The sequence below is a fragment of the Xenopus laevis genome, chromosome 1L (assembly GCF_017654675.1).
Source record: "Xenopus laevis strain J_2021 chromosome 1L, Xenopus_laevis_v10.1, whole genome shotgun sequence".
In the NCBI taxonomy this organism is placed as follows: domain Eukaryota; kingdom Metazoa; phylum Chordata; class Amphibia; order Anura; family Pipidae; genus Xenopus; species Xenopus laevis.
Genome location: NC_054371.1, coordinates 107,282,836 through 107,310,409, shown reverse-complemented (window position 1 = coordinate 107,310,409; position 27,574 = coordinate 107,282,836). Strand labels below are relative to the sequence as shown.

General features: G+C 41.1%; 1 protein-coding gene across 7 annotated transcripts; it reads right to left on the bottom strand.

Moving 5' to 3' along the window:
• Nucleotides 1-1,536: 1,536 nt before the first annotated feature.
• On the bottom strand, nt 1,537-27,222 carry LOC108712329 (methyl-CpG-binding domain protein 3). 7 transcript variants are annotated; one of them, XM_018254575.2, is made up of 8 exons: nt 26,844-27,222; nt 25,437-25,493; nt 24,563-24,722; nt 24,312-24,449; nt 24,137-24,227; nt 14,864-15,041; nt 6,485-6,658; nt 1,537-2,554 (listed from the first exon to the last, which is right to left on the bottom strand). In XM_018254575.2, the coding sequence occupies exons 1-7, from the start codon at nt 26,951-26,953 to the stop codon at nt 6,490-6,492; spliced, it is 903 nt and encodes a 300-aa protein (XP_018110064.1). In that variant the 5' UTR covers nt 26,954-27,222; the 3' UTR covers nt 1,537-2,554; nt 6,485-6,489. The 7 variants fall into 7 exon arrangements, with proteins under 7 accessions (XP_018110064.1, XP_041417517.1, XP_041417519.1 ...); XM_041561583.1 differs by having other exon boundaries at nt 25,437-25,496; nt 26,886-27,222; XM_041561585.1 differs by having other exon boundaries at nt 26,886-27,222.
• Between the last annotated feature and the right edge of the window lie 352 nt (nt 27,223-27,574).

Genomic DNA, 27,574 nt, shown 5'->3' with positions numbered 1-27,574 from the left:
TATATATGGATAGAAATACCCCCTAACTTAGATTCCGACTATTGTACAAGTTTGATTAAGATTCCCACAATTATATAGCAAAGTTACAGCCTGATAATAAACCAAAAGTGTAATATGCAAATTTTAAAGGGTACATTATTTTAATTGTATACACTATATAAGGCAGAGAGCTAGGACTAGACCACCTCTGATGAAGTGCCAAAGAGAGGCACGAAACGCGTCAGGTGACTAGACACATCATGGTTTAGTTAAAGAGCCCCAGGAGGATACCGGTTTGTGTTTTTAAAGATGCTTGGAAATAAAGACTTTTTTTTATTCTAAAACTACCCGTGGTTATTGGCTCCCGTCTATCTACTGCTACCTTGGACGTTGTTACTGTGCCTGGAGCGGAGTCCGGCCACCACGAGGGTTGATGCGGACCAGTCACATGTAAGTCACTTGTATGCCTATATTTCTAATAATGCACTTAGTTACTTTTTATTCCAATGACCCCTTGTTTGTTACTACTAATTTATTGTTTTGCTGTGCAGTGCTTTGCCCTCAAGGAGCACTTTAGAAATAAAAATATACATACATACATACATTTGGTAAATCTATGCATATTTCAGGCAAACTGTTCAGAATACCAGCATCTTATTCCAATGAGTGTGCATTCACCAGACCATCATTTCAGAGTAACATATAATACTTTTCATTTTATTGGGACTTGATTAAAAGCATGCTTGCCGCATTTCATTCAGTTATAAGAATAAAACACAGTTCATAATACCCCTGGTATTCATATGCCAGTGCTTTTATAATAAGCACAATTATATAATAAGTTTATCGTCATTTGCGATTTGGAGAATACATGCTTATTATAGAATATTATCTGGTCCAGTCTTAGCACTTTAGGCCAAAGCCCCAACCTTTGTGCACTTTTACCCTCCTATTTGTGCTAGAATGTTATCAAACTGCTTAAGATTGTAAGCTCTATGGGGCAGAAACCTAATTTCTTCTATGTCTCTCACCACATGGCATGTATTCCACATATATTGACTTATTACAATGTTTTTAATTATTGTTTTGAAATTTCTGTATTGTTACATGTACAGCACTGCATATTCCAGTAGTACTATATAAAGTCATACATGCATAAATTATACACCTCTGTCAGCAAAGGGTTTGGCTAAATAACCAATTCCATCATTGAGTATTTTTGGGTGCTCAGCTTTCCAAGTAGGCTAATCCTAAAATGTTGCTAGTGTCTTATTTGTGAATAACAATATGTGCAAGTCTTGGTAAAATGTAAAAGTATTTCGCTTCTTTCCTACATATTCATGCAGGACTATTGCTCAGAAAGTCTCCATATGCTATTCCTAGATTAGCCTATTACCATGCCACATATTCTACAATCTATAGTGCTGTTGCTTTAGTTAATGTCATTGATGCTCATGCTCAATTTATAACATTTATTGAACACAGAATCATCTAAAATCATCTGCCAAGCATAGGGTTAAAGCAGCCACTGACAAAAGAGAACAACAAATGTAGATCTTTAGGTTCTTAGTATTTTAATGACATTTTTGCAAAAAGCCCTTGGTTAGAAGAGCAATTGTTATCTTGAAAAAGTTCTTCCATTAAAACAAAATAATTTCATTCAAATATTTAATAGACTTTTCACATAAGACACACATTCGCTTGCGGATTACTAATCCCTGAACATTTTCTGCAACTAGGCTTACAAGAAAACAAGAGGTATTTCTCTACGTAGATATTCATTTTTGGTTGCACTGTCTGAAAGTAGGGGAAAAAAAAGTACATCTTTTGAGCCTTGCTGGCAACAACATGTTTTCTTGAGAATTTCTCAGTGCTTGACTTATAAACCACATGAATGTGTATCTTATACAAAAAGTTATTTCAGGTTTACATTTTTGAAAAAGATTGTGTTTACTGAAGGTCTTAAATGTTAAGTAAGTGACTGGGCATGCTTACAAAGAGAAATGAATTATCCATGAAAAGAAAAAGTACTGGCTTTAATATTTCATCAATGTTTAAAATAAAATCTAGAGCTCTATTTGAAGAAAATCAGAACACCCATTGACAGGTTAACAGATTATTCCTCATTACAAATTGGAGTTTTTAAAAGACTACAAAAAAAAAAAAAAATCTTGGTAAACTCCATTTCAATTTACAAAAGGTGTTTAATAATTAATCCAAAATAACCATCTTTTTAAAAATGCATCTCTTTTGAAGCAGCTGTGAGGACTGATATAAAGTATCCATGTTTTCTTTGTATTATAACTGGGAGAAGGTTGATGGAATGCAGTGCAGAAAGTAAAGAAATGTCTTTTTTTTTTTTTTAAAAAAAAAAAAAAAAGCAAAAATGTTTATGGCTCTTCAGAGATTTCAGCATCCAAAATCAGAACCTGCCAGCAGTGACCTTGGGATAAGAGGTGTAAATGGGCACACTTTTCTTTGAGGTATCAATGCCAGCCCTGCATCAGTGCTTTGTGGCTCTGGTTCCAGTTGTCAGAAGAATTTTATGAAGAGAAGAGGTTGTTCGTTAACAGACCTATAAGGGAGATGAAAATGATAAGACTATATTTCTCGTTTCACAGAAAGGCTAACATGGATAGTTCACACATTTAAAATAAACTTTTAATATGATTTATTTATGATTATTTTTTTGGCTTTTTTTAGCAGCTTTCCAATTTGGATTTACAGGCACTTGGTTGCTATTGGAGTCCAATTTATCCTAGCAAATTTAAAAGTAAAGGGTTAAAGTAATTTTGTACTACATTTCAAGTCTTTCATTGCTGCATGGCTAAGTAGTTCATACATCCAAAATCGCAGCTGTTATTTAAAAAGGACGTACCATAGTACCAAATTCATGCATTAAAATTGGTTGGTAAAAAAAAATGCTTCATTTGGCCAAGGAATGGACAATAATCCATTTTTAAGCAATAAGATTTTTAAAACTGCTCATAGATTTTGGACTGATCACCAGCCAGATATCGGTTGGATAAGCCATGGTTTTGGCCTCTTACATGCACCAATAAGCTGCCAATTTGTTCTGAAATGGTATCAGCCATTTGTGCCATTCCGTACATAAAATATTAACAAAAAAAACAGCACATTCTTTAACACCCAATAACAGCACTTAAAGGAAAACTATACCCCCAAAATGAATACTTAAGCAACAGAAAGTTTATATCAAATTGAATGACATATTAAAGAATCTTACCAAACTGGAATATATATTTACATAAATATTGCCCTTTTACATCTCTTGCCTTGAACCACCATTTCGTGACTCTACCTGTGCTGCCTCAGAGATCACCTGACCAGAAATACTACAACACTAACTGTAACAGGAAGAAGTGAGGAAGCAAAAGGTAGAACTCTGTCTGTTAATTGGCTCATGTGACCTTACATGTGGTTTGTATGTGTGCACAGTGAATCGTACGATCTCAGGGGGCGGCACTTATTTTTTAAAATGGCAATTTTCTATTTATGATTACCCAATGGCACATACTACTAAAAAGTATATTATTATGATAATGGTTCATTTACATGAAGCAGGGTTCACATGAGCTGTTTTACTTAGTATCTTTTAATAGAGACCTACATTGTATGGGGGTATAGTTTTCCTTTAAAGGGGTAGTTCACCTTTGAGATAACTTTTAGCATGATTTAGAGAGTGATGTTCTGAGACAATTTGCAATTGGTTTTCATTTTTTATTATTTAAGGTTTTCCAGTTATTTAAACCTATTATTCGGCATCTCGTCAATTTGCATTTTAAGGTTGCTAGGATGCAAATTCCCCTAGCAACCATGCATTGATTTGAATACGACACTAGAAAACAAATAGGAGAGGGGAAGAATAAAAAGATGAGGAATACCAAGAAGCAATAACAATAGTAGCCTTTACAGAGCATTGGATTTTTAGAAAGGGGTCAGCGACGCCCATTTGAAAGCTACAAAGAGTCAGAAGAAAAAGGCAAATAACTATAAAACATAATGAAAACCAACTGAAAAGTTGCTTAGAATTGGCCATTCTAGAACATACTAAAAAATACCTTAAAGGTGAACCACCCCTTTAATAATTGCTTCAACAATACTTAGGCATAATCACTTCTAAACTAACACAATTGTTTTGTGAAGGGAGCTACTGCACACTCACCACAAAATCGGACATGTGTAGGTTTTATTGCCCAGTGTGACTAGCGTGAACACTCATAATACTATGGAAATACTTGAATTTATTTCAGTATTTTTTCAGCATTTTTACAAATTTCAAGCATTTTCAAATCTGCATTTCTTGTATGTGCCTTTAAAATGTTCACTCCACAATGTGACTACTGAAATGAGATTCGGACCCCTGAAGTGGAATGGCTTTATTGGGTTCTTGTCTGTAAAAACTGTACAGGCAATATGTTTATTCTGTGGCTCTTTAATACTATTGGTGGTGTTTAGAAGACATCTGCATTAATTTTTATGCCATTTGAACTTTATACCTAAGGACATGTGGACATGTAACATCAAGTAGAATCAAAGCGATTTAAAAACACTAAAATTTAAAAAGACAAATTCATTCTAAATTTGCCAGAATGTGTACTTTTTAAAAATACATTGTTTTGCTTCCTGTTTGGACTTTTACTACAGACAAATCACACAGGTACATTAGTTCTTTTGCCCTGTAGAGGAAAATGCTGTAAAATCAAAAAGTCAATGTGTACAAACTTTATGAAAACTACAAATTTAGGAAGGATTTATGGTTTGGTCGCAGCTATTTTAAATTCTTTCTAAATATCTATCATATAATGGGGTTACCTTCACTTTAGAGTAATTAAAGGGGTTGTTCAGCTTCCAAACACTTTCAGTTGTCTAGTTTACCAGTAACAAAGACATTTTCAATCTTTTAATTTTGGCTGGTTTTCTAATATTGAAGTTTAATTCCATTTGTTGTTCACCTTACAGTTAACTTTTAGTATGATGTAGGGATTGATATTCTGAAAAATTTGCAGTTGGGTTTGTATTATGAGGTTTTTTACTTTTTTAGCTCTTTATTCAACATCTCTCCAGTTTGCAATTTCAGCACTCTGGTTGCTAGGGTCAAAATGACCCTAGTACCCATGCATTGCTTTGAATAAGAGAATGGAATATGAATAAAAGAGGGCCTGAATAGAAGGATGAGTAATAAAAAGTAACAATAAATTTGTAACCTTCCAGAGCATTTGTTTTTAAGATGGGCCAGTGACCCCCATTTAAGATTTAAAAGATTAAGGCAAATTAAAAAACTATAAAAATAATGAAGACCAGTTGAAAAGTTGCTTAGACTTGGTCATTCTAAAGCTTACTAAGAGTTAACATAAGGCGAACCACCCCTTTAAAAGGCAGCTGTTATATGGATACAATTGTTACCATTCTATAGATGCTGCTGAGAAATGTATCAACTAATGTAGCAAATAGTTACAGTTGCCAGAAAAACAGAAAAGTTTAAGCTTCAATAAAAAAAAAAAAAAAAAAAAAAAAAAAAGCAGTGTTCTTCTCTTTCCCGTATTTAATGTTTTCCCAGATGTACGCACGGTCCTCTGGGAAACGTAATACCAGGGTTCTACTCTAGTACAACAGAATAAAGATTTATTTTCAATTACTTTCTGAAAACACCTAAACTGAAAACAAAAAAGTGTTTGGAAGTTGAACAATCCCTTTAAAGGAACAGTAACATCAAAAAATTATATTGTTTTAAAGTAATACAAATATAATGCAGTGTTGCCCTGAACTAGTAAAACTGCTGTGTTTGCTTCAAAAACACTGCTATTGTTTATATAAATAAGCTGCTGTGTAGCCATGGGTCAGCTATTCAAAGGAGAAAAGGCTCAAGTAACACAGCAGATAAGCTCTGTAGATCATAATGTTATCTGTCATCCACTATTTATCCTGTGCCATATAGATTTTTTCAGCGACAAATCTCCTCTTCTTCAGGTAACTAATCTCCCCGAAATGCCTTCCTGCTGGCTGGAATGTGAATCGCCGGCAAGATGGCACACTGATCACTTCGGCTTTCAGAAGTCGTCTGAAGTTTCCTTGTCAGGCAATTTCAGGCAACTTCGGAAAACAATTCCACATTTTCCACTGCAAATAGATAACCATTTTTTTTAAAGCAGCAGCAGTTAGCTATGAACACAGTGCACCCTAGGTAACCGAGACGGCCAAGTCAACCCTCCACCTCGCATGCAGGTGCCTTTAACAATTGGTAGATTAAAAAGTTAAAGGTGGAAGTAAGAAAGGGCGAGGGGGGGGTGTGGAGCGGTAGGGGGACACAAGGGCATCAGAGTACATGGAGAAAAATCACCCCTAAGTAATTAGACGGTTCTTGGCCCTCTTAGCCTTCATTTTGCCAATTTCGGCATGGGGATTTATTTTTAATCAACAGGGCATAACATTTTTGCTGTGTAACAATCTTTGAAGATAATGTTGTACCCATAATCATATTTACCATTTTTATACATCATCAGCTTCTTGTTCTCTGGGGTCTTCCTCTTCGTCTTCAATATCTTTGTCTAATGGAGCACCACCATCTTTGGAAATCTCTTCTACATGAGCAAGCATATCAGCCATGAGAGCTTCCTCCAGTTTCTTCCTCACTTGTTGAACCAGCTCCTCCTGTTTCCTGGAAATGTACAATAAATCCTTTATTGGCATACCCATTTTTTAACATACTGCAATGCTAACAATTTCTTAATCCTAGCATTTTTAATGAAATGCTGCTATGTAAATAAATAATGGAAGGATTGCTCGTTTGTACTGCATTTCTTATTACTTACTGAAATTATGCCTCTGCTGGCACTGCATTAATCAATATGCCATCCTCAGCCTAACATCAGAACATGTTAAAAGTGTTTTCTTTTGGTCAGTGCTGGCAATATTTTGGAAACAGTGCAGACTGTAGCAGTTTTCTCAAAGTGCCAAAACACATGGTTTACATACTGTTACCACACAAATAAATATGTAACTTTTGAGAATTTCCTGAATAAATGATTTTGACTCATTTGTTTAACAGTGTTCTTATTAGCCAGTTTTAGGACTTGCGTGAAAAACAGATCACGTTTTAGAAAGTATTTATGCAGATAATAAAAATTCAAAAGGGTTCATCAAATTTTAAGCACAAGTGCACAAGAATCGAATTAAGAGTAAAGACCTACAAATATTCATGGTAACATCAAATTCATAATCTGAAAGGCTTAAACAAATTTAGAGCAATGTTGGCTGGAAAGTAAATAACTTAAAAAAATGTAACTGCACTAAAGCGAACAGATTTTCACAATGATTCTAAACTATGTATTAAAAGTAGCCATCCAATGTATTTGAATACATGGAAAGGGGGCAAACCACTGTAACAATTACCCCATGCATGCTATAACAACATCCAACCAATGAATTTAGTAATTTTGGTTATATTTTATGTCGACATTAAATTCTCCATACCCTTACACTTCCACAGTAAGCTTAAACATGGAGTACTACAATTCATAGCAGCTCCCACTAACTACAAAGTTTACGTATTTTATTTTTTTTTTTTTTTTTTATAAATTCTTTATTTTCCAAACGCACACCCACCAGTCACGTCCAAAATGCAATGTTACATAATCAGTCTTTGGTATCATGAATCAGTGTTGCAGGAAATAGTATACAAAGAAAGATACATTCTGGTGACATGTGCAAAAGAACAAATCACAAACATGAGAATATAAGAACAAAAGAAAATAGCAAAATAAAAGGATTACGCCATTTGTCAAACACAATGAAAAACAGTAAGCATTCACTGTAAAAGAGTTACAGGTAAGTATGCGAGAGGAGGAAAAACAAAGTCAGACATCATGAAGAGGCGTGGAGGGGAAGCCCGCCGGGTCCACAGAGAAGCACCAGACAATAATAGTGGTACCCTGATATATGTATCAATACTGTAAGTGAGGAAGCCCACCTAATTGAGAAGTGTTGCACATTCCGCCGAGTCTTTAAAGAGGAGCCAATGGGTCCATTTCCGATTAAAAGCATCGTCTTGGGATTGAGTGTCTCTCGGGATTTTTAACCTCTCAAATTGGTAAATTTCTTGAACCTGCGAGATCCACTCCTCAATAGAGGGAGTCCGGTCTGTTCTCCAATACTTAGGGATTAGTGCTTTGGCAGCAGTGATCAGAATGGAAAGAATTGAGCGTTTGTATTGTGCTGTAGACAAAGCATTATGATGAAGGAGGAAAAATGCTGCTGAGTCATCAATTGTCAAATCAGTAAACCGAGATGTCAAATGTTTAACTTGCGACCAGTAAGGTTGTATTCCCGGGCAGGTCCACAGAATATGGGACAACGTCCCCTTCCCTTGTCCGCACCTCCAGCAAATGTCAGGAAAATTAGGGTAAATTTTTGCTAACTTTGTAGGTACCCTATACCAGTGAGAAAGTACTTTATAGTTGTGCTCTTGTAGTTTAGCACTAGTTGCCGTCTGAAGTGACTTGTCGACAATAGAGGACCACTCCTCTTCAGTAAATGTAACTTGGAGTTCCTTCTCCCAGTACCCTCTAAAAACAGCCGAAGGAGAGGCCTGAGTTTCTGAAAGGACTTTGCGCAACAGAGAGATTTCATGCGGAAATCTCATTGGTTTCGTGTATAATTGTTCAAAAGCAGTATCATCTCCACTGCCAGAGCTCAGTGTGCCCTCCGTCATCAAAAAATGTTTAACCTGACAATATCTCAAACGGTCCAGTGCGGTTATGCGATCAGGTTGCAAAATCTCCTCTAACGTTTTAAATTCCCTGCCTTTCATAAGCTGGAAGGCCCATAATGTGTCTCTTTGAGTCCAATGCCTAAAGTTAGACAATCGTAAGCCCGGTGGAAAACTAGAGTTATGGGAGATTGGAATCATTCTAGTATTGGAATCAACCAACTTCAGTCTCTTTTTCAAGACGTCCCAGGTAAGCAAAATAGTCGAAAGGATCGGATTCAATGGTTTAGTAAGCAGTCTTTTATCTTTTTCTATCCAGGGTAATACTTGCAATGGTAACGTCGTTTCTTCTTGAATTGTCGAAATCCACAGTTTAGTGTCCATTGCATGCCAAATATCCAGCATCCGTTGCAACACTGCCGCCTGATAGTACACCCGAAAATCCGGCAGTCCCGCTCCCCCTCTACTTCTGGGTTGGCTGAGAAAACTAAACTTCAGTCGAGGTCTTTTCTTGTGCCATATAAATTGAGAGATCAGTGCAGTTAATGTCTGAAAAATGTGTTTTGGAATATGAAAAGGAATGGTTTGGAAAAGATAGAGAAACCGCGGCAGTACATCCATCTTAATGATATTCATGCGGCCAAACCATGAAAAGCCGGGCCTCTCCCAAGAAGCAAGGTCCTCCTGCGTCCGTTTAATCAGTGGGAGTATATTAAGCAGAACCCCATCTTCAACGTTAGCTGTAATTTTGACTCCCAAATACGTAATGGACTTTTCCTCTACAGAGAAATCAAAAGAATGTCGTAAACGATCTAAATGTGAAGCAGACAGGGAAATGTTGAGCAGACTCGATTTCTGATAATTAATCTTTAAATTGGTGACCGACCCATAATGCTTAAGTTCTTTCATCAAATTTGGCAGAGAAATATGGGGATTGGTAACAAAAAACAACATGTCATCAGCATAGGCCGCTACTTTATGATTGGTATGGGCTATCATAACTCCAGTTATATCAGGGTTGGATCTGATTCGTTGTAGGAATGGCTCCAGGGAGATAATATATAGAAGCGGAGACAGCGGGCATCCCTGACGTGTCCCATTTGTAATGTCGAACGGTTCCGACAGTGAACCATTAACCCTAATACATGCTCTGGGAGTGTTATATAAGCACTGGATGCTCTGAATGAACTGGGGTCCCAACCCCATCTTTTGGAGGCATTGAAAGATAAAAGACCAGGATACACGATCAAAAGCCTTCTCTGCGTCGGTCGACAGTAGAGCCAGTGGTATATTGTGTCTTTTGCAATAACGCACTACCCCATAAACCCTCAGTGTGTTATCCCGTGCTTCTCTCGAGGGGACAAAGCCAACCTGGTCGGGATGAATAAAGGAAGCTAACACTGTACGTAGACGGTTCGCCAAAATTTTTGAATAGAGCTTCGTATCCACATTTAGCAGCGATATGGGACGGTAACTTTTCACATCTAAAGGATCTTTGCCTTTCTTGTGAAGCAATGTTATGTAGGCCATCATAGCAGCTGGAGGAAGAGTCCCCCGAACCTGGGTAGTCTGCAGATTTGCCGTGAAATGAGGGAGTAAGATGTCCTTAAATTTTTTATAATAGAGGCCGGTGAATCCGTCCGGGCCAGGTGCTTTCCCATTCGGTATTGCCTTTATAGCCGAGTCAACCTCGTCCATACTGATCGGGGCTTCCAATCGGTCTCTAATTTCATTTGTTATCAGCGGCAGGGTCGATGTGCGGAGATAGTCTGCACCAGCTACTTTCTGGGAAACCGGATTCTGGGCAGAAGGTTGCAAATTGTATAAAGAATGGTAGAATTCCCTGAACGTTCGCGCTATGCTCTGAGTATCAGTCGTGGTATCTCCTGCAGAGGTTCTGAGCTTGGTAATCTGAGTAGATATTTGTTTACGTTTCAACGCATTAGCTAACATCTTACTACACTTATTCCCATGTTCATAGTATCTCTGCTTCTGGTAGAATATGGCTTTTTCCGTGTAAGTAGTTAAAATAGCTTTCAATTGTTGTCTCGTGTCAGTGAGGAGCTGCAGCAGATTTATTGAGGGAGCCTTTTTGTGCTCATTTTCTAAGCGTTGTAAGGTGGAAAGCAGAGTATTATATTTCTCCATTTTTTCCTTTTTTTTCTGTGTCCCAGCTTTGATTAGCTCTCCTCGAATCACACATTTGTGAGCTTCCCAAATCATTTGAGGATTGGTGTATTTTATTTTTTATTCCTGTTTTGATCTGTAACTGGGATAAAGAGTGCTAACATGATTGAAGGTCTGACTAAGTGCACAATCTGTCATATGTATGCAGATTTGGAACAAGAGATCCAAAATGCTTACCTCTGTGGTGGTTGTGAGCAAATTGCCACTTTGGAGGCTCGAGTTAGAGCACTAGAGCAACAAATTGCAACACTGCAGTCAATTGACAATCTTGAAAGGAGTCGCTTGCTCACTGAGCAGGACCTAGCGGGGTCAGATAGTTTGGGGGGAACAGAACAGCAGCAGGATATTGAGGCAGCTAGCTGGGTGACAGTTAGAAAATCTAAGGTGGGCAAAAGGAAAATGGAGGCTGAACCAGAGCTAATACATCACAACAAATTTGCCAGATTGTGTGATGATGATGGGAGTATGAACTCCGGATTGGCAATTCTAGATGGGGCTGATCTCTCTAACAGCCGGGAGACCAGTTTCTCTAGTAGTGGTGGGGAGGAGAGCAGAGACAGGCCTAAGCAGATTGTGGTTTTAGGGGACTCAATTATTAGGAAAGTGGATAGGGTAATCTGTCGTCCGGATCGCTACAACCAAACAGTTTGCCACCTACCTGGTGCCAGGGTTCGGCATATGGTTGATCGGGTAGACAAATTATTGGGTGGGCCTGGACACGACCCAACTGTACTAATGACAAAATAAATGCTAGATGGAAGACCTTAAAAAGTGATTTCAGAGATCTAGGCTCTAAGATCAGGGAAAGGTATTCCAATGTCATCTTTTCTGAAATTTTGCCCGTGCCACGTGCAAGTTTAGGAAGACAGCGGGAGCGAAATGCGTGGCTCAAGTCTTGGTGTAGGAAGAAAGGGTTTGGGTTCCTAGAGCACTGGGCTGATTTTTCCTTGGGGTACAACATATACAGTCGTGACAGTTTGCACCTCAATTGAAGGGGGTCCACTGTGCTAGGGGAAAGAATGGCTAAGAGGTTGGAGGAATGTTTAGACTAGGCACGGGGGGGGGGGGGGCATATAGTTTACCAGTTAAGGAGGTCCCTCTGTTACAAGGAAAACAGAATAATGCTAACTTAACATATAATTCTCCACTAAGTAATGCAAATTTCAAAAGTAAAAGTAGTAACCTCCACTGTATGCTAGCAAAAACACGGAGTTTGTCACGTAAAATGGGAGACCTAGAATTCATTTCATGCTCTAAAAATTATGATATAATTGGTATCACTGTGACCTGGTGGGATGAAACATGTGACTGGACTGTGAATTTAATGGTTACACCCTTTTCAGGGGGGACAGAGGGATAAAAAAGGGTGGAGGAGTGTGTTTGTATGTAAAGCCTGAATTAAAGCCATGCACTAAAGGAATATCCATAGCTGGCACTGGTGAGGGTGTAGAATCCCTCTGGGTAGAGATTTTGACTGGGCAAAAGGTTACAAAGAGAATTATCATTGGTGTATGCTATAAACCACCTTGTATAAGTGTCGAGTATGAAGCCCAGCTATTTTTGCAGAAACAAGCGGCTTCACAGCTGGGTCAAGTTGTTGCTATGGGTGACTTCAATTATCCAGACATTGACTGGGGTAATGGGGTTGCCAAGACAGAAAAAGCTAGAAGTAGGTTTGTAAATATGCTGAATGACAACTTTTTATTCCAACTCGTTCAAGAACCTACTAGAAATAACTCACTTTTGGACCTTCTAATAACTAATAATACTGAACTCATCTCTAACATTTGTGTGGGTGAGCATTTAGGGAATAGTGATCATAACATGGTCTCCTTTGAGATTCTGTTGCAGAAGCAATTCTATAAGGGAGTAACTAAAACACTAAATTTCAGACATGCAAACTTTTGACAGTATAAGGGCATCTCTGCAACATATTAAGTGGGATATGCTTTTCACAGGGTTAAACACAGAACAAAAATGGGAAATCTTTAAAATGCTGCTTATTAAATATACATGTCAGTATATTCCCCTTGTAAGCAAGGAACGACGTTGCAAAGCAAAACCTTTTTGGTTCAATAGAAGTGTTGGTGTTGAGGTGGGTAAGAAAAGGCGTGCTTTTAAGGCTTTCAAGTTAGCTGGGACAGCCAAATTATTTATAAGGTACAAGGAGGCCAATAAATCATGCAAATAAGCTATAAGGCAAGCTAAAATTAATATGGAAAGGGATATTGCAGCAAGCAGTAAAAAGAATTCAAAATTCTTTTTTTAAGTATGTTAAAATTTCTTAATTTCTTTTTATGACAAGGTAAGCAGGGACCTTGATTCTGGGATGGCAGTGGATGTGATCTACTTAGACTTTGTTAAAGCATTTGATAAAGTGCCACATAAAAGGTTACTAGTTAAATTAAGGAATGTTGGCCTGGACCATAGTATTTGTATCTGGATAGAGAACTGGCTAAAAGATAGACTACAAAGAGTGGTGGTAAATGGAGCATTTTCTAATTGGACCAGTGTTGTTAGTGGAGTACACAGGGCTCTGTACTAGGTCCCTTGCTTTTCAACTTGTTTATTAATGACCAGGAGGTGGGCATTGAAAGTACTGTTTCTATTTTTGCAGATGATACTAAATTGTGCAGAACTATAGGTTCCATGCAGGATGCTGCCACTTTGCAGAGTGATTTGTCTAAGTTGGAAAACTGGGCAGCAAGTTGATACACTAAATGGCAGTGTGTTGGGAGTTCCCTTAAATGAGAAGGGTTTTTGTAGATAACAAGTTGTCTAATTCTGGGCAGTGTCATTCTGTGGCTACTAAAGCAAATGAAGTTCTGTCTTGCATAAAAAAAGGGCATTAACTCAAGGTATGAAAACATAATTATGCCTCTTTTTAGGTCCCTGGTAAGGCCTCATCTGGAGTATACAGTGTAGTTTTGGACTCCAGTCCTTAAGAGGGATATAAGTGAGCTGGAGAGAGTGCAGAGACGTGCAACTAAACTGGTTAGGTGTGGAAGACTTAAATTATGAGGGTAGACTGTCAAGGTTGGAGTTGTTTTCTCTGGAAAAAAGGTGCTTGCGAGGGGACATGATTACACTTTACAAGTACATTAGAGGACATTATAGACAAAAATAATAGGGGACCTTTTCACCCATAAAGAGGATCACCATACCAGAGGCCACCCCTTTAGACTAGAAGAAAAGAACTTTCATTTGAAGCAACATAGGGGGTTCTTCACAGTCAGGACAGTTGTGGAATGCACTGCCGGGTGATGTTGTGATGGCTGATTTAGTTAATGCCTTTAAGAATGGCTTGGATGACTTTTTGTACTGACAGAATATCAAAGGCTATTGTGATATTAAACTCTATAGTTAGTATAGGTATGGGTATATATAATTTGTGTGAAAGTAGGGAGGGGTGTGTGTATGGATGCTGGGTTTTCATTTGGAGGGGTTAGACTTGATGGACTGTCTTTTTTCAACCCAATTTAACTATGTAACTATGTTTTACATTCACTTAAAACCTAACCCATACATGTCAGCTATCTTCTGCAAATGTATGAAAGTTTGTAAACTATTCCCTGCCAGATAAGAAAACATACATTTAGTAATGCATATACACTAGACACATAGAAGCGGTGTAAAACTGAAGTTTTATGTTTCAAGTTCTCATCTGGGCTCTCTCCCTGGTGCCTGTATGTGCTCTCTCAGTTGCTGTATGTTCAACGCCCACTGTACAAGCACTGGGGTTTGAAATAACTACTCCATGAGCACATGACACTTTGGGTGCACAGACCATCAGTGACAGAGAGCTTGTATCTAAAGCATAGTATAGTAGCCTTATGCATAAGCCAGAATTTCAGAACTTAACTTTAGTCAGTCTATGTTTTATACTGTATGTTTTCACATATTTTTTCTCCCTTTAATTACAGAAATACAAGTTTAACTATTTTACACCCAAAAAAATATGGTTATCACCTGATGTCTTCATCTGTCACCATAAAGGCTTTGCAAAGGGGCTGAGAAGTGTTAAGCCAAACACCAGGATTCTTCTCTACTGCTGCAGAAAGCTGACCTGTGATAGGCATAGTGCTAGTATGCAGAGCACTTGCAATAGCAGACAGAAGAGTCTCATCTGTGCATCCAGGACCCACACCTAGGGAAAAAATAAATAAATAAAAGTATAAAAACACCTACCCTTTCTGTTTCATGTATTTCCCATAAGAGTATTTACATGGGTACTGTAGATCTAAGCAACATGCTGACCCAAAAGCGGGACTTTAAATAATTTATTTTATATATCACATAACTCGGAGGTGACTTCTGATATCTTTATAATTTTTTAGTAGGGGGTACATTATGCATTATAATGTACATTTTGCGGGGGGGTATGCATCGAAATTTTGGTTGCCGTCGTCCGTTTCGGACGCGTGGCGTCAAATTCCAATGCGATGCGTCAAAATTCGGCGGCCCGAGGGCCACTGTTATAAACGGCTCGTTCTGACGTCAGAACGCGCCGTTTATAAGGATATAATTTACAGTCTGGTCCCATAGGGAAATAAATATATTATATATACACACACAGTCAGTGGGGTGGCACAACGCTTACTAATTCTACTAAACCTGGGTGCCCAGTAAAATAATATGTAGTGCAGAAATGACCAGCAACACCAGGATTTCAGTGAAAAAAACAATATATTCACATGTGCATATGTAGCCAACGTGACGTTTCGGTCCTCTCAGGGACCTTTCTCAAGGCCTTGAGAGGACCGAAACGTCACGTTGGCTACTGAAATCCTGGTGTTGCTGGTCATTTCTGCACTCACAGGATTTGCAGAAAGGTTCAAAAATAGAAAGAATCTTTATTGAAGCTCAACGTTTCGATCCCCCACAGGGATCTTCATCAGGAGGGAAAACAAACAAACAAACATCCAGAAAACCCACTAGCCCACAGAATTTAAACCCCTTGTGGTGAAAATGGCGCCAATGGTCGTTGCTAGGCAACCGAACAAGCTTCCATTCGCTTGTAACTGTAAAAACCAAATATGTTGGGAAAAAGTGAGGTAAAACAGAGTGTAGGGAAAAAAAGAGGTGATGCGGGAAAACAGAATAAAAGCAAGAGTTTATCATGAACTTTTGGATTTAAAACGTAAAGAAGTGGACTTACATCTACATGGGGTTTTCCTGTCAAATTACCACAGACAAAAACTGATACCGAGGGGTTTTAGAATAAATAATATTCCCACCCTTGGTCGTAATAACCCAGACTTCTGCAGCAAATGGTGCGGAATCCTGAACCGATGTTCCCTTGACCTGATATTACTGGTGGTAGAACAAGTGGGGAAAGACCTGATAACGATTAGGGAGGACATTACTAGACTTGAAACAGCTCACTTAGAATCACTGAAATCAGACAATACATGCGACTGGTTGAAAAAAACTCACTGACATTATAGAAAGACACAAACAGGACCTGACTAACTTCAAACAAACAAAGATACGTAAGGTTGCTGACGATTATAAACAGAAACGGTTGTATGGTTGGCTTATGGGCATAAAATCAGATTGTTACAATAATATCAGACGTAAACATAAACCCAGGACATTACAGACTGTGGATAGCTCTGACCAGTCCACTGACTGACTCTGGCCTACCCACACAGACCGAACAGAATAGTTTTTTAGGGGTGAGAACAAGGTCCCGACAAGACAGAGGAAGAGAAACCACATTAGAAGGGGGAGGTATTAACCTAGGAAGCAAACCCCCACGAGGGAAACGGATGTAATCTTTAACCTCAGTCAGCACATCCTCACCCCGGACGAACTATCCTTGCTTAATAGAGGATTATCATTTATTCCCAGTTCAACACCACAGCCCATAGAAATACTTGGGGACATAAATAGATTCCAAAGAAAATTAAAACTAAAAGAACACTTCAGAGATAAACCCAGGACAACCATCCCAAGATTTAAACCCACCAGCAAATTTGACCCCCCGAATACACCAGCAGCTTCTATAACATATGAGCAGGCACCCAGGTCCTTATCTATGGAAACGGTGTGCACCTTGGGACTGTGTATGTATGACTGTGTATGTGATGCAAAAAACTGTGTTTATTCGACGTTTCGGCTCCTAAACACGAGCCGTCCTATTCCTGAGGACGGCTCGTGTTTAGGAGCCGAAACGTCGAATAAACACTAAAGTTTTTTGCATCACAAAAAAATTCTTCATTGATTGTACTATTGCTTGTTCCAGCACCTGGGCAGTGACCTAGTTCTCTGGGTGCACCAGGCGCGCGCGCGCATTTTACACAAAAGCTATGAATATCTGATGTCCTCAGTTATAAACGGTGAGTTCTGATGTCATTTCTGTCATATGACTCACAAACTTGTGTATTATAATAAATAAAGTACCGCCAGTTGCAAAATATGAGGATATTAGAAGATACCTCGGAGTTCCATGACCTGTATAAAAACACTTGGCCCTTCGGCCTCGTGTTTTTATATGGTCATGAAACTCCTCTGTAACTTATAATATCCTTATTTCTCTGTCGTCTCAGGGGGACACAGGGAACAGCTGGGGTTAAGCTCCACCCTCCGGAGGCAGGACACTTGTATGAGTAATCAAAAGGGGCGTGACCTAGGGACTGGCTTAACCCATATGCTACGCCAACCTAATCAGTTTTTAAGTGTCCTGCTAGGAGGCTGGACATTTCCTCTTCAGGAAGAAAAGAAGATTTTACAGCCAGTTCAGGCTGGCAACAAGGGGTCTCCCAGGAACAGGGTTACCTATTTCCGTAGGAGAGACCTCCTTCGTGGGAATACATACCGGGGTCTTATCCTAGCCTTCCTGGCTATATCGACCACCCATACATTCCTGCTCCTGATAAGGAGTCAGAAGGTTTGGCCGGTATGTGTGTGTGAGGTGATGTTGACTCTCCCTATACTATATTAAGCGCTGTTTGTTGGGGCTTGTCTGCTGTTTTCCATCGCCCTTCTCCCCCTCTGTACCTCTGCATCTGGCTTCCTTTACAGGCCGGGGGAGGTGGCAGAGAGGTGTGGGAGCAGTAGGGAGTAATCTCCCTCCTCTGTCCGGCCAGTCGTTTGTGCGCACTGAGCGCTACACGCAGAGTGCGTTCCAGGCGCCATTTTGGTTTGCTTCGCGGGAATAGGTGGAACGCATCGCTCAGTTCAGAGTCGGATGCGTTCCAGGCGCCATTTTGATTGTCGCGCCGGATTACAAGCGCAGCCTTGCACTTGTATTGGGCTCCGGCTGACAGGCTAGACAAAGAGCAGACTCAGCAATAAAGTCTTTTGCTCTTCTCACCTAAATTACTTGCTAGGAGTATATCCACACAACAGCACCAGCACTGTTGACCGAGTGCCCATAATTGTGCCAGGGTCAGCTTCATCCCTCACACCTGCCTAACCTGCTCAGTGAGTACCTCAGACACTGCCATGGCAGAAGGTAAGTCAGGGGGTTTATTCCCTAGACCGGGGGGGAGAGCAGCAGTGGCAGCAGCACAGGTCACTTACTTTTTGTGTACTAAGTGCAATGCAAAGATTCCAGGAGGTCAGGGTGAGCCTCTCTGCAGACCTTGTTCAGGGGGGCAGGGAGTTACTCCAATTCCAGGGGTTTCACCCAATCCCAGGGATTCTCAGACTGGGACTCCAAATTTAGAGGACCCATCTCCTGATGAGGTGGCTGGAACTTCTTCAGACCCTCCAGCTCCACTCTGGGCTATACAGCTGTCTCAATCACTGGCATCCCTACAGAGTTTACCTTCCATCGCAAATAATTTGGGTAAAGCTCTAGCCAAGCTGGGTCAGAAGTCCAGTGGGAAACGCAAACGAGTAGAAAACAGGGTTGAAGCTAGTAATCTTACTCCCTCAGATGTCTCATCAGCTGAAGCCGACTCATCTCAGTCAGAGGGCGAACTACCTCTATCCGATGTGTCTTCTGGGGAGGAAGATGATGAATGCGAAGAACTTAAGGGTCGTGAACCACAACACGACATTGAGGGTATCATTAAGGGAGTACTAGAGGTCCTCAAGATCACTCCCTCAGAACAGCAACCTCAGACTGCTAGCTTATTCAAAAGGCAGCACAGGTCAGCGACAGTCTTCCCTTCTCATGATCAACTTCTCGCCATTATACAAGAGGAGTGGAACTCTCCAGAACGAAAATTCCAGGCGACCCGTAAATTCTCCAAGTCCTATCCCTTTTCCAGGGAATTGGTGGATAAGTGGTCCATGCCACCAACAGTTGATGCTCCAGTATCCAGATTATCGAAAGCCACAGCACTACCAGTCACTGACTCGGCAGCTTTTAAAGATCCATCTGACAGACGGCTAGAGGGTTTTTTGAGGTCTCTGTACTCATCTGCAGGTTCTACTTTTCGGCCGGTACTAGCCTCTTCCTGGGTGGCAAGGGCCATACAAACATGGGCCGATTCCCTAGTCAAAGACATTCAACACGGAGTCTCTAGATCGGAGCTCCTTGCCACAGCACAGTCGATAGCCGAGTCATCCGCCTACTTATGTGACGCTACCTTAGATGCGGCCCAGATTACTGCCCGCACCTCAGCTCTCTCGGTAGCCGCCCGAAGAACCCTCTGGCTTAAGAGTTGGGCAGCGGACATCAGTTCAAAAAAGTCATTAACCTCACTTCCTTTCAAAGGGCAGCGACTTTTTGGCGAAGAATTAGAAAAGATCATATCACAGGCTACGGGGGGGAAAGAGTACATTTCTACCCCAGAGCAAAAGCAAGACCAATCCTTCCTACAGACGCGGAAAATTTTTTCGTGGCCAAAGTGGACGTTACAACAGACGTAGTAGTCCTCCCCAACGTTCCCACTTTAGATCAAAGAACAGTGACAAGGGACGTCCTGCATGGAAAACCAACAAGTTTCACAACAAGCCCACAACTGACAAGTCCACTTCAGGTTGACGGGGCATCCCCTCCGGAGTCACAGCATCCGATAGGGGGCAGGTTGCTTCAATTCCGGGAGGTGTGGAACCGATATTCATCAGACAGTTGGGTAAACGAAATAATTTCAGAGGGCTACCATTTGGATTTTTCTTCACTTCCCCCCAGAAAATTCCTTATGTCCAGAATCCCGGTCAATCCAGCCAAGGCTCAAGCCTTTTTGGAATGCATATCCAACATGGAACAGAACGGAGTAATTGTCCCCGTGCCCCCGCTGGAGAAATTCTCCGGGTTTTACTCCAATCTATTCCTAGTGCCCAAGAGGGACGGATCCTTCAGACCTGTTCTCGATCTGAAATTCCTCAACAAGCACATACGCTCAGTACGATTCAAAATGGAGACCCTGCGCTCTGTAATTCGAGGAATGGAACCAGAACAATTATTGATGTCCCTAGACATCAAGGATGCGTACCTTCATGTGCCGATATGGCAACCTCATCATCGTTTTCTGAGATTTGCCTTCAAGAACATCCACTACCAGTTCGTAGCCCTTCCCTTCGGCTTGTCATCGGCTCCTCGGGTATTCACCAAGCTCATGGCGGTTACGGCGGCCTGCTTGCGACTTCAGGGTGTTTCAGTGACGCCCTACTTGGACGACCTCCTTCTGAAGTCAAGAACATTGGAGAAGGGCAGAACAGATCTTCGGACGGCGATCCGATTACTCCAGGACTTTGGCTGGACAATCAATTGGGAGAAGTCCAGTCTATTTCCCAGTCACCAGATGACGTTCCTGGGTTTAGAGTTCAACACCCTCACCCAACGGGTGACCTTACCTTGGGACAAACAGTTGAGGATCAGAAATCAAGTTTCCAAACTATCTCTCACACAGAATCCTACAGTACATATGGCCATGAGGGTCCTGGGATCCATGGTTTCGGTCATGGAAGCAGTTCCATTCGCACAAATTCATTTACGCCCTCTTCAGAACAACATTCTGTCGGGATGGAAGAGGGGTCCTCTTTCCCAGAAGATCAAACTTCTTCCAGCAGCAAGGGAATCTCTACAATGGTGGATGCAACAAGACAATCTATCAAGGGGCCAATCCTGGGCGATTCCGGATTGGAAGGTAATCACGACAGACGCCAGTCTCCGGGGCTGGGGAGCAACATGGGACAACCTATCCGTACAGGGCACATGGTCCCTTCCGGAATCCAAGCTTCACATAAACATACTGGAGCTTCGGGCAGTGCGACTGGCTCTTCATCACTGGTCAAGCCGTTTGCAGACACAATCAGTGAGAATTCAGAGCGACAATTCTACCACTGTGGCTTACATCAACAAACAGGGCGGAACCCGCAGCAAAGCAGCACTAGCAGAAACTCAGGAGATTCTGAGATGGGCGGAACTCCATCTTGTAAGGCTGTCGGCTATCCATATTCCAGGAGTGAACAACACCAAAGCAGATTTTCTCAGTCGGAACAATCTGAACCCAGGGGAATGGGAGCTTCATCCGGATGTTTTCTCAGATCTTGTCAGCCAATGGGGACTTCCTCAAATCGATCTAATGGCTTCCAGAACCAATCGCAAGGTGAAGAGATTCTTCTCACGCTCTCGGGATCCCTTAGCAGTAGGGGTGGATGCCATGACCCAGACCTGGCAGTTCGACCTAGCCTACATTTTTCCACCACTTCCAATGCTGCCTCGGGTCCTCAAGAAGATCAAAGTATCGCATTCCACAGTGATTGTGATAGCTCCTTTCTGGCCCAGGAGGACCTGGTTCTCCGATCTCCAAGAAATGTCGGCAGTACCTCCTGTTCGCCTTCCATCCAGAATGGACCTCCTGTGTCAGGGACCCATAGTCCATCACAACCCGGGCCTATTTGCTTTGACGGCATGGCTATTGAAGCCGACATATGGCGAAGACAGGGCATAACCGAAGACGTTATTGACACAATGTTAAAGTCACGCAAATCGACATCGTCCAAAGCCTACCACAGGGTTTGGTGCAGTTACTGGAACTGGTGCAAGGAAGCACAAGTACCGTTTCTCGAGTTGAATATCCCAAGAATTCTATCCTTTCTACAGCGAGGTTTTCAGATGGGCCTCAAATTGAGTTCCTTAAAGGTACAGATTTCGGCATTGTCTGCTCTGTTTCACTCACGCCTAGCTCTAGAAGACCCTGTGCACACTTTTCTGCAAGGAGTAGCCCATTTAGTTCCTCCATTTCGTCCTCCGATTCCTGGTTGGGATCTCAATCTAGTCTTGGAAGCCTTACTGGATCCCCCTTTCGAACCGTTAGGCTCAGTTCCTGAGAAGTGGCTCACCTGGAAAACGGTGTTTCTAGTGGCAATTACTTCAACCAGAAGAGTTTCGGAACTGAGTGCTCTCTCATGTGACCCAGCTTATCTAGTATTCCACAAAGATAAAGCAGTTCTACGCACAGTACCATCCTTCCTACCCAAGGTTGTGTCTTCATTTCACATAAACCAGGAAATTGTGGTGCCGTCCCTGTGCCCGGAACCTAAGAACCCCAAGGAGAAACGACTTCACAGCCTAGATGTGGTCAGAGCTCTTCGCTGGTACTTGGAAAAGTCTAAGTCTTTTCGACGTTCTCAAAGACTGTTTGTAGTTCCTAATGGGCCTAGAAGAGGCATGGCGGCATCTAAGTCGTCCATTGCTAGATGGCTGAAAGACACCATACGACAAGCTTACATTTCCAAAGGACAATCTCCTCCAGAGCATGTAAAAGCACATTCCACTCGATCAATGGGAGCTTCCTGGGCTTGGCGCAATTCAGCAACCCTGGATCAGATCTGCAGAGCGGCCACCTGGTCGTCTGTTCATACATTCTCCAAATTCTACAAATTAGACACCTTTTCCTCTTCGGAGGCTGCCTTTGGCCGAAAGGTGTTACATTCAGTGGTACAGTAATGTACCACAATCTCTTCGCTCCCACCCTGCTGTTCTTGGGGCTGCTTTGATAAGTCCCCAGCTGTTCCCTGTGTCCCCCTGAGACGACAGAGAAAATAGGATTTTTTGTTACTCACCGTTAAATCCTTTTCTCTGTGGTCGATAGGGGGACACAGGGCTTCCCGTCCCGCGGCGAGATGTTGACCACGTTGGTCCATGAGGGAATACTCCCTGAGTTACCAGTTCTGCTAGTTGAAGTTTTATTTCTATTGTTTAGCAGTCTCTTTGGTACTAACTGATTAGGTTGGCGTAGCATATGGGTTAAGCCAGTCCCTAGGTCACGCCCCTTTTGATTACTCATACAAGTGTCCTGCCTCCGGAGGGTGGAGCTTAACCCCAGCTGTTCCCTGTGTCCCCCTATCGACCACAGAGAAAAGGATTTAACGGTGAGTAACAAAAAATCCTATTATTTTACAAGAGGAGGTACTTTACTCACTATATTATCTACGCCACATACAGCGTTTTACTAAATTTGTCCAATCTGCCATAATTTTATTGATATTTATATAGCTTATGAGAGATTGTCAACATTACTAAAAGCTCCGCTTCGGGGCTGTATATATACAGTACACTACATCTGTCAAACTTTCTGTCTAATAGGGATGCACCGAATCCAGGATTCGGGATTCGGCCTTTTTCAGCAGAATTTGGCCGAATCCTTCTTCCTGGCCAAACCGAATCCGAATTTACATATGCAAATTAGGGGCAGGGAGGGAAATCCCGTGACCTTTTGTCTCAAAACAAGAAGTACATTTTCTCCTTCCCACCCCTAATTTGCATATTCAAATTAGGATTCAGATTCGGTTCGGTATTCGGCCGAATCTTTTGCGAAGGATTCAGGGGTTCGACAGAATCCAAAATAGTGGATTCTGTGCATCCCTACTGGCTAAGCAATCAAGGTACTTTATAATAAAGCAGTGGAGATTTTGTAAAAAGGTAATTTGATCAATATATCCAGCACTTCAAAAATCTCTCTCTCTCTCTCACACACACCACACTTCTAAAATTAAAAGAAAGAAATGTTCAGAGGATGTTAAAGTGATACCACTGCAAAAATTATTCTTCAAATAAAGTTTACTGTTAGTTTTCTTCAAAACTGTAAAAGTAACAGACACAATATAGTATCTTTAATTAGCATACTTTACTGCTACTTATAGCAAAAATCAAAACACTGCTACCTGTATTCAACCACTAATCGTGGGTGCAAGCTAACCCACAATACTTCCTATTTAAATGAATGGAAAGCAATAAGGATTGTTACCGCCGTATTGATTGGCACAACAAAATGTGGCTAGTGAAATGTTGCTGTGGCAAAGGAATATAAGCATAAAGAAACACCTTCAGACATTTACCTTGCAAACCTTTAGGTAGTTCCATAGTTTTCACCAACTCCTCTGCAATGTCAAATGCATTTAACCCACTCAGCTTCTTTTCCCAGAAGAGCTGCAGATATGAAAGCTAGAGTTACCTTAAGTTCAGGAATATACTTAGGGGCTTTAACATTAGAACACAACATAAACACCTTACCTGCCTTGGTTGGTCAACTGCTTTCTGTGGGTCACTCTTGACTTTGTTGGTGGGGTGATTAGTCACCTTTGTCACTGGTTGCTTGAAAATGGAGGCTGTCTGCCTCACAGGAAGTGCAGTATTAAGATCTGGCTTACCCTGCAAAAGATTTACAAAAGTAGGTGGTGTGTAATGATGCAAGTCAGAGAGAGTTAAAATCCATTTAATACAGTAGGTTCACTATTTCCTTTGGCATTCTCTGCTGTTCATACCTTAGATTGATTTAGTCCATCATACCGCAGTCGCTGTCTGTTTTTGTTGATTTTGCTCATGAGCATTTTTCCTGTACGAAAGTCAAATGTGCTGAGATCCATTGAGTTTCCCAAGTAACGAGCAAGCTGAGGCTTACTGCGGAATTTCTTCCCACTTGGGCTAGAACATAGAAGGAAGGAATTCACTGGCACAGCAAACTTAAAAGAACACCCATTTTTATTATGGCTTTGCAAACTTTTAACTTGTCTACTTGACTATCATGGACCTCTGGGGTTAATGAAAGGCAAACAAACAGCTTAAAATTTTAGCATTACAATATTTCACAAAAAAAACTAGTCAAAATCACTGTTGGGGGGGGGGGGGTCCAGTGTGTTAGGCACACACCAAAAGGTTAAAATCAGTCAGCTATTCATGCTGGCTCTTTTTTAAAATACATACTGGCGGTGCCTTGCTGGAAAGCAGTTGCATTTTATTTATTTAAATTTTAGGTGGTAGAAGTAACCACTGGGAAGGGCATAACAAACTGGCACACCTTTCTTTACAATAAAATTCTGTTAAAGCATATGTTGGTATAAAAAATGTTGACTAATGCAAAGTAGTTATAAGCAATACAGTAAAGCTTATATGTGTCTGGATACAGTATGACATGCTAAGTCTCATTGCAGAAATAATACTATCCTTTTGACTGGAAGAGTTAGTACTATGACATTTAAAACAATGGTTAACCTACATGGATAGGAATCCTGGTGCAGCTGAGCCTAATTCCAATTTGCTTCAGAAAGGGGAAAAAAATTGTCAAACTGGCTATGTGACCAGTCAATGAATCAACCTTGTACTAACAGAATAAATGCCAGTAGCCTTGTATTTTCTTACTTGGTAAAAAGGCATCCAACCCTGTCTCGAAGCGATCTATTATATCTGCTGGGTGAGCTGCTTTTGGGAGAGAATTCCACAACTTCATACGTTTCATTGTACAAAAAAAACAAAAAAGCAAAAACAAAAACTGTTCTACACCTACAGATGAATTTTTCCCCCCCAAATGCCCTTGTGTCTTCTGGAAACATATACAAGCGAGTAAGGAACCAGAAAGTTTATTAAATGGTCCCCTTATATATTTCTATGAAACGATGATACATCCCATTATGTGCATCTTTTGTAAATAATTATCCATTTTCAATCCTCCATATATTTTAATTTATTTGGTCATGAGGATTTACCCCTTAAAACATAACAAAATTGTTCCAACCAAGACTGGCCATCTATAAGTATTCCTAGATTCTTCCCCCTCAGCAGGATTCTTGCTTACTCAGCCCCAGTTAGGTAAACTGCATATTTGTAAACCCTGCATACATTATCTTACATTTATCCTGATTGAAATACATAAGCCAGCCTGTGCCATTGTCCATAGAAGGCATTTTGCTAGCCAGCACACATTTTCAGATAATAATTGCAGGTGCCGGGATACTAAGAGTGCTTTATGTAGCTGTTAATGGGAAATGACCACAGCGGTTAAAAAAAAAAAAAAATACTAAATGTGTCAGGCTTTCCCCCACCTCTTTATTGATAATGCACCAGAGATCAGACTGAATATAACAGGAACTGAATTTAAATCTGCCAATGCATTTTATCGGATGATAAAAATATAAAGCACAAGTGACAACTATTAGTAATGTGGGGGGGATCAAGCTGCAAATTTGGCTTAAGTATGTGTACCAGGTAATAGCAAAATACTAGTGAGGAGGGCATTATAGCTGAAATATGGAAACAAAATATTCATTTTCCATTAGATGAAAAATGAATTCCAACAGAAAAAAATGAATTCTAAGGAAGTTTGCCATTCTATGGCTTTATTTCTTTATGGGCAAAATAAAGAGAAATAGCACTAGGGCAATAGAATAAAATTGAGATATACCAGCGAGGAGCATTATCTTCCATCTTGATATTATGCCCTTGTTGCTCCGCACTGTTTTGTTCCAATTATAATCTAAACAGTGGGCGCCTCTCTGTCCCTCCTAATTATCTTCACTCCCATATCCCGCCTACTCTTTATTCCTCCATCTGCACCCATTTTTGCTTGTCCCTATCTGACCCACCACCACTCTGACTCAAGTTTAATCTGCTTTGTACTGCCGACACCCAAAACCCCCTTCCTAGTTCCACCTAGGGCTCACTGCACCCCTATGCATTTACATTTTGCACTAACCTCCCGCCTTCTAGTCCCTCTCTTACCCCCGTCTACTAAAGACTATAACTTGCTCTCTTACTTCTCTCCCCAGTTACCTATAGTAATAGACATCGCTCTTGCCGGCGGAGAGGCCAGACCTTCGGGTAACTTCCTCCTTTTTCCAGCCCTGGGGCAGAGCCGAGCACTCCCAGCGCTTCTTCTCCATTTTAGTACCGTTGTCGGTCGCAACACAAAGCGCGTATGCCTCCGCGAAGTCTTGCGGGTTCTTTAGAATCCCTCCGCTAATTGTTTTCCCCCCCCCCCCCAGTAGGAGCAGAGCGAGCGCTGATTGGGTCAATCCACTGGAGAGACGGAGTTTAATCTCAACAACATTGTTTGTTGGGGGGTCACGGGGTCGATGGAAAAGAGCCGTAAGGTAGCGGCTATAGCCTAATACATGACAATTAGTGATGTCGCGGTAGGATGACCACGCTGCCGGAAGAGGCGGAGCTAGGTATGGATCCCATAGAGTAGTGGAGGAATCACGAGAGTGGTACATTTAAACGGGGATGGGATTGATTATGACTTGTGACTTCAGAGGCAAGGTGGAAGGATTGGAGGCAGAGCAATGTTGGTAAATAAGAGGTGCGTTTGCCCACTGCCTTCACCAGACCTTTCATCGCCTATAACTTTTGACTGAAATGGCAGCGTCCCTTATTTTAATAAAGGTCTACTATACAACCAGTTTGAGGTTGTCTTCTTTACAGGAACTTTCTAATGGAAGAAATGTTCCTATAGATCTTTCTAATAAAAACTTGTAGCTTTTGTGGAGCCATGTTTCTTATGG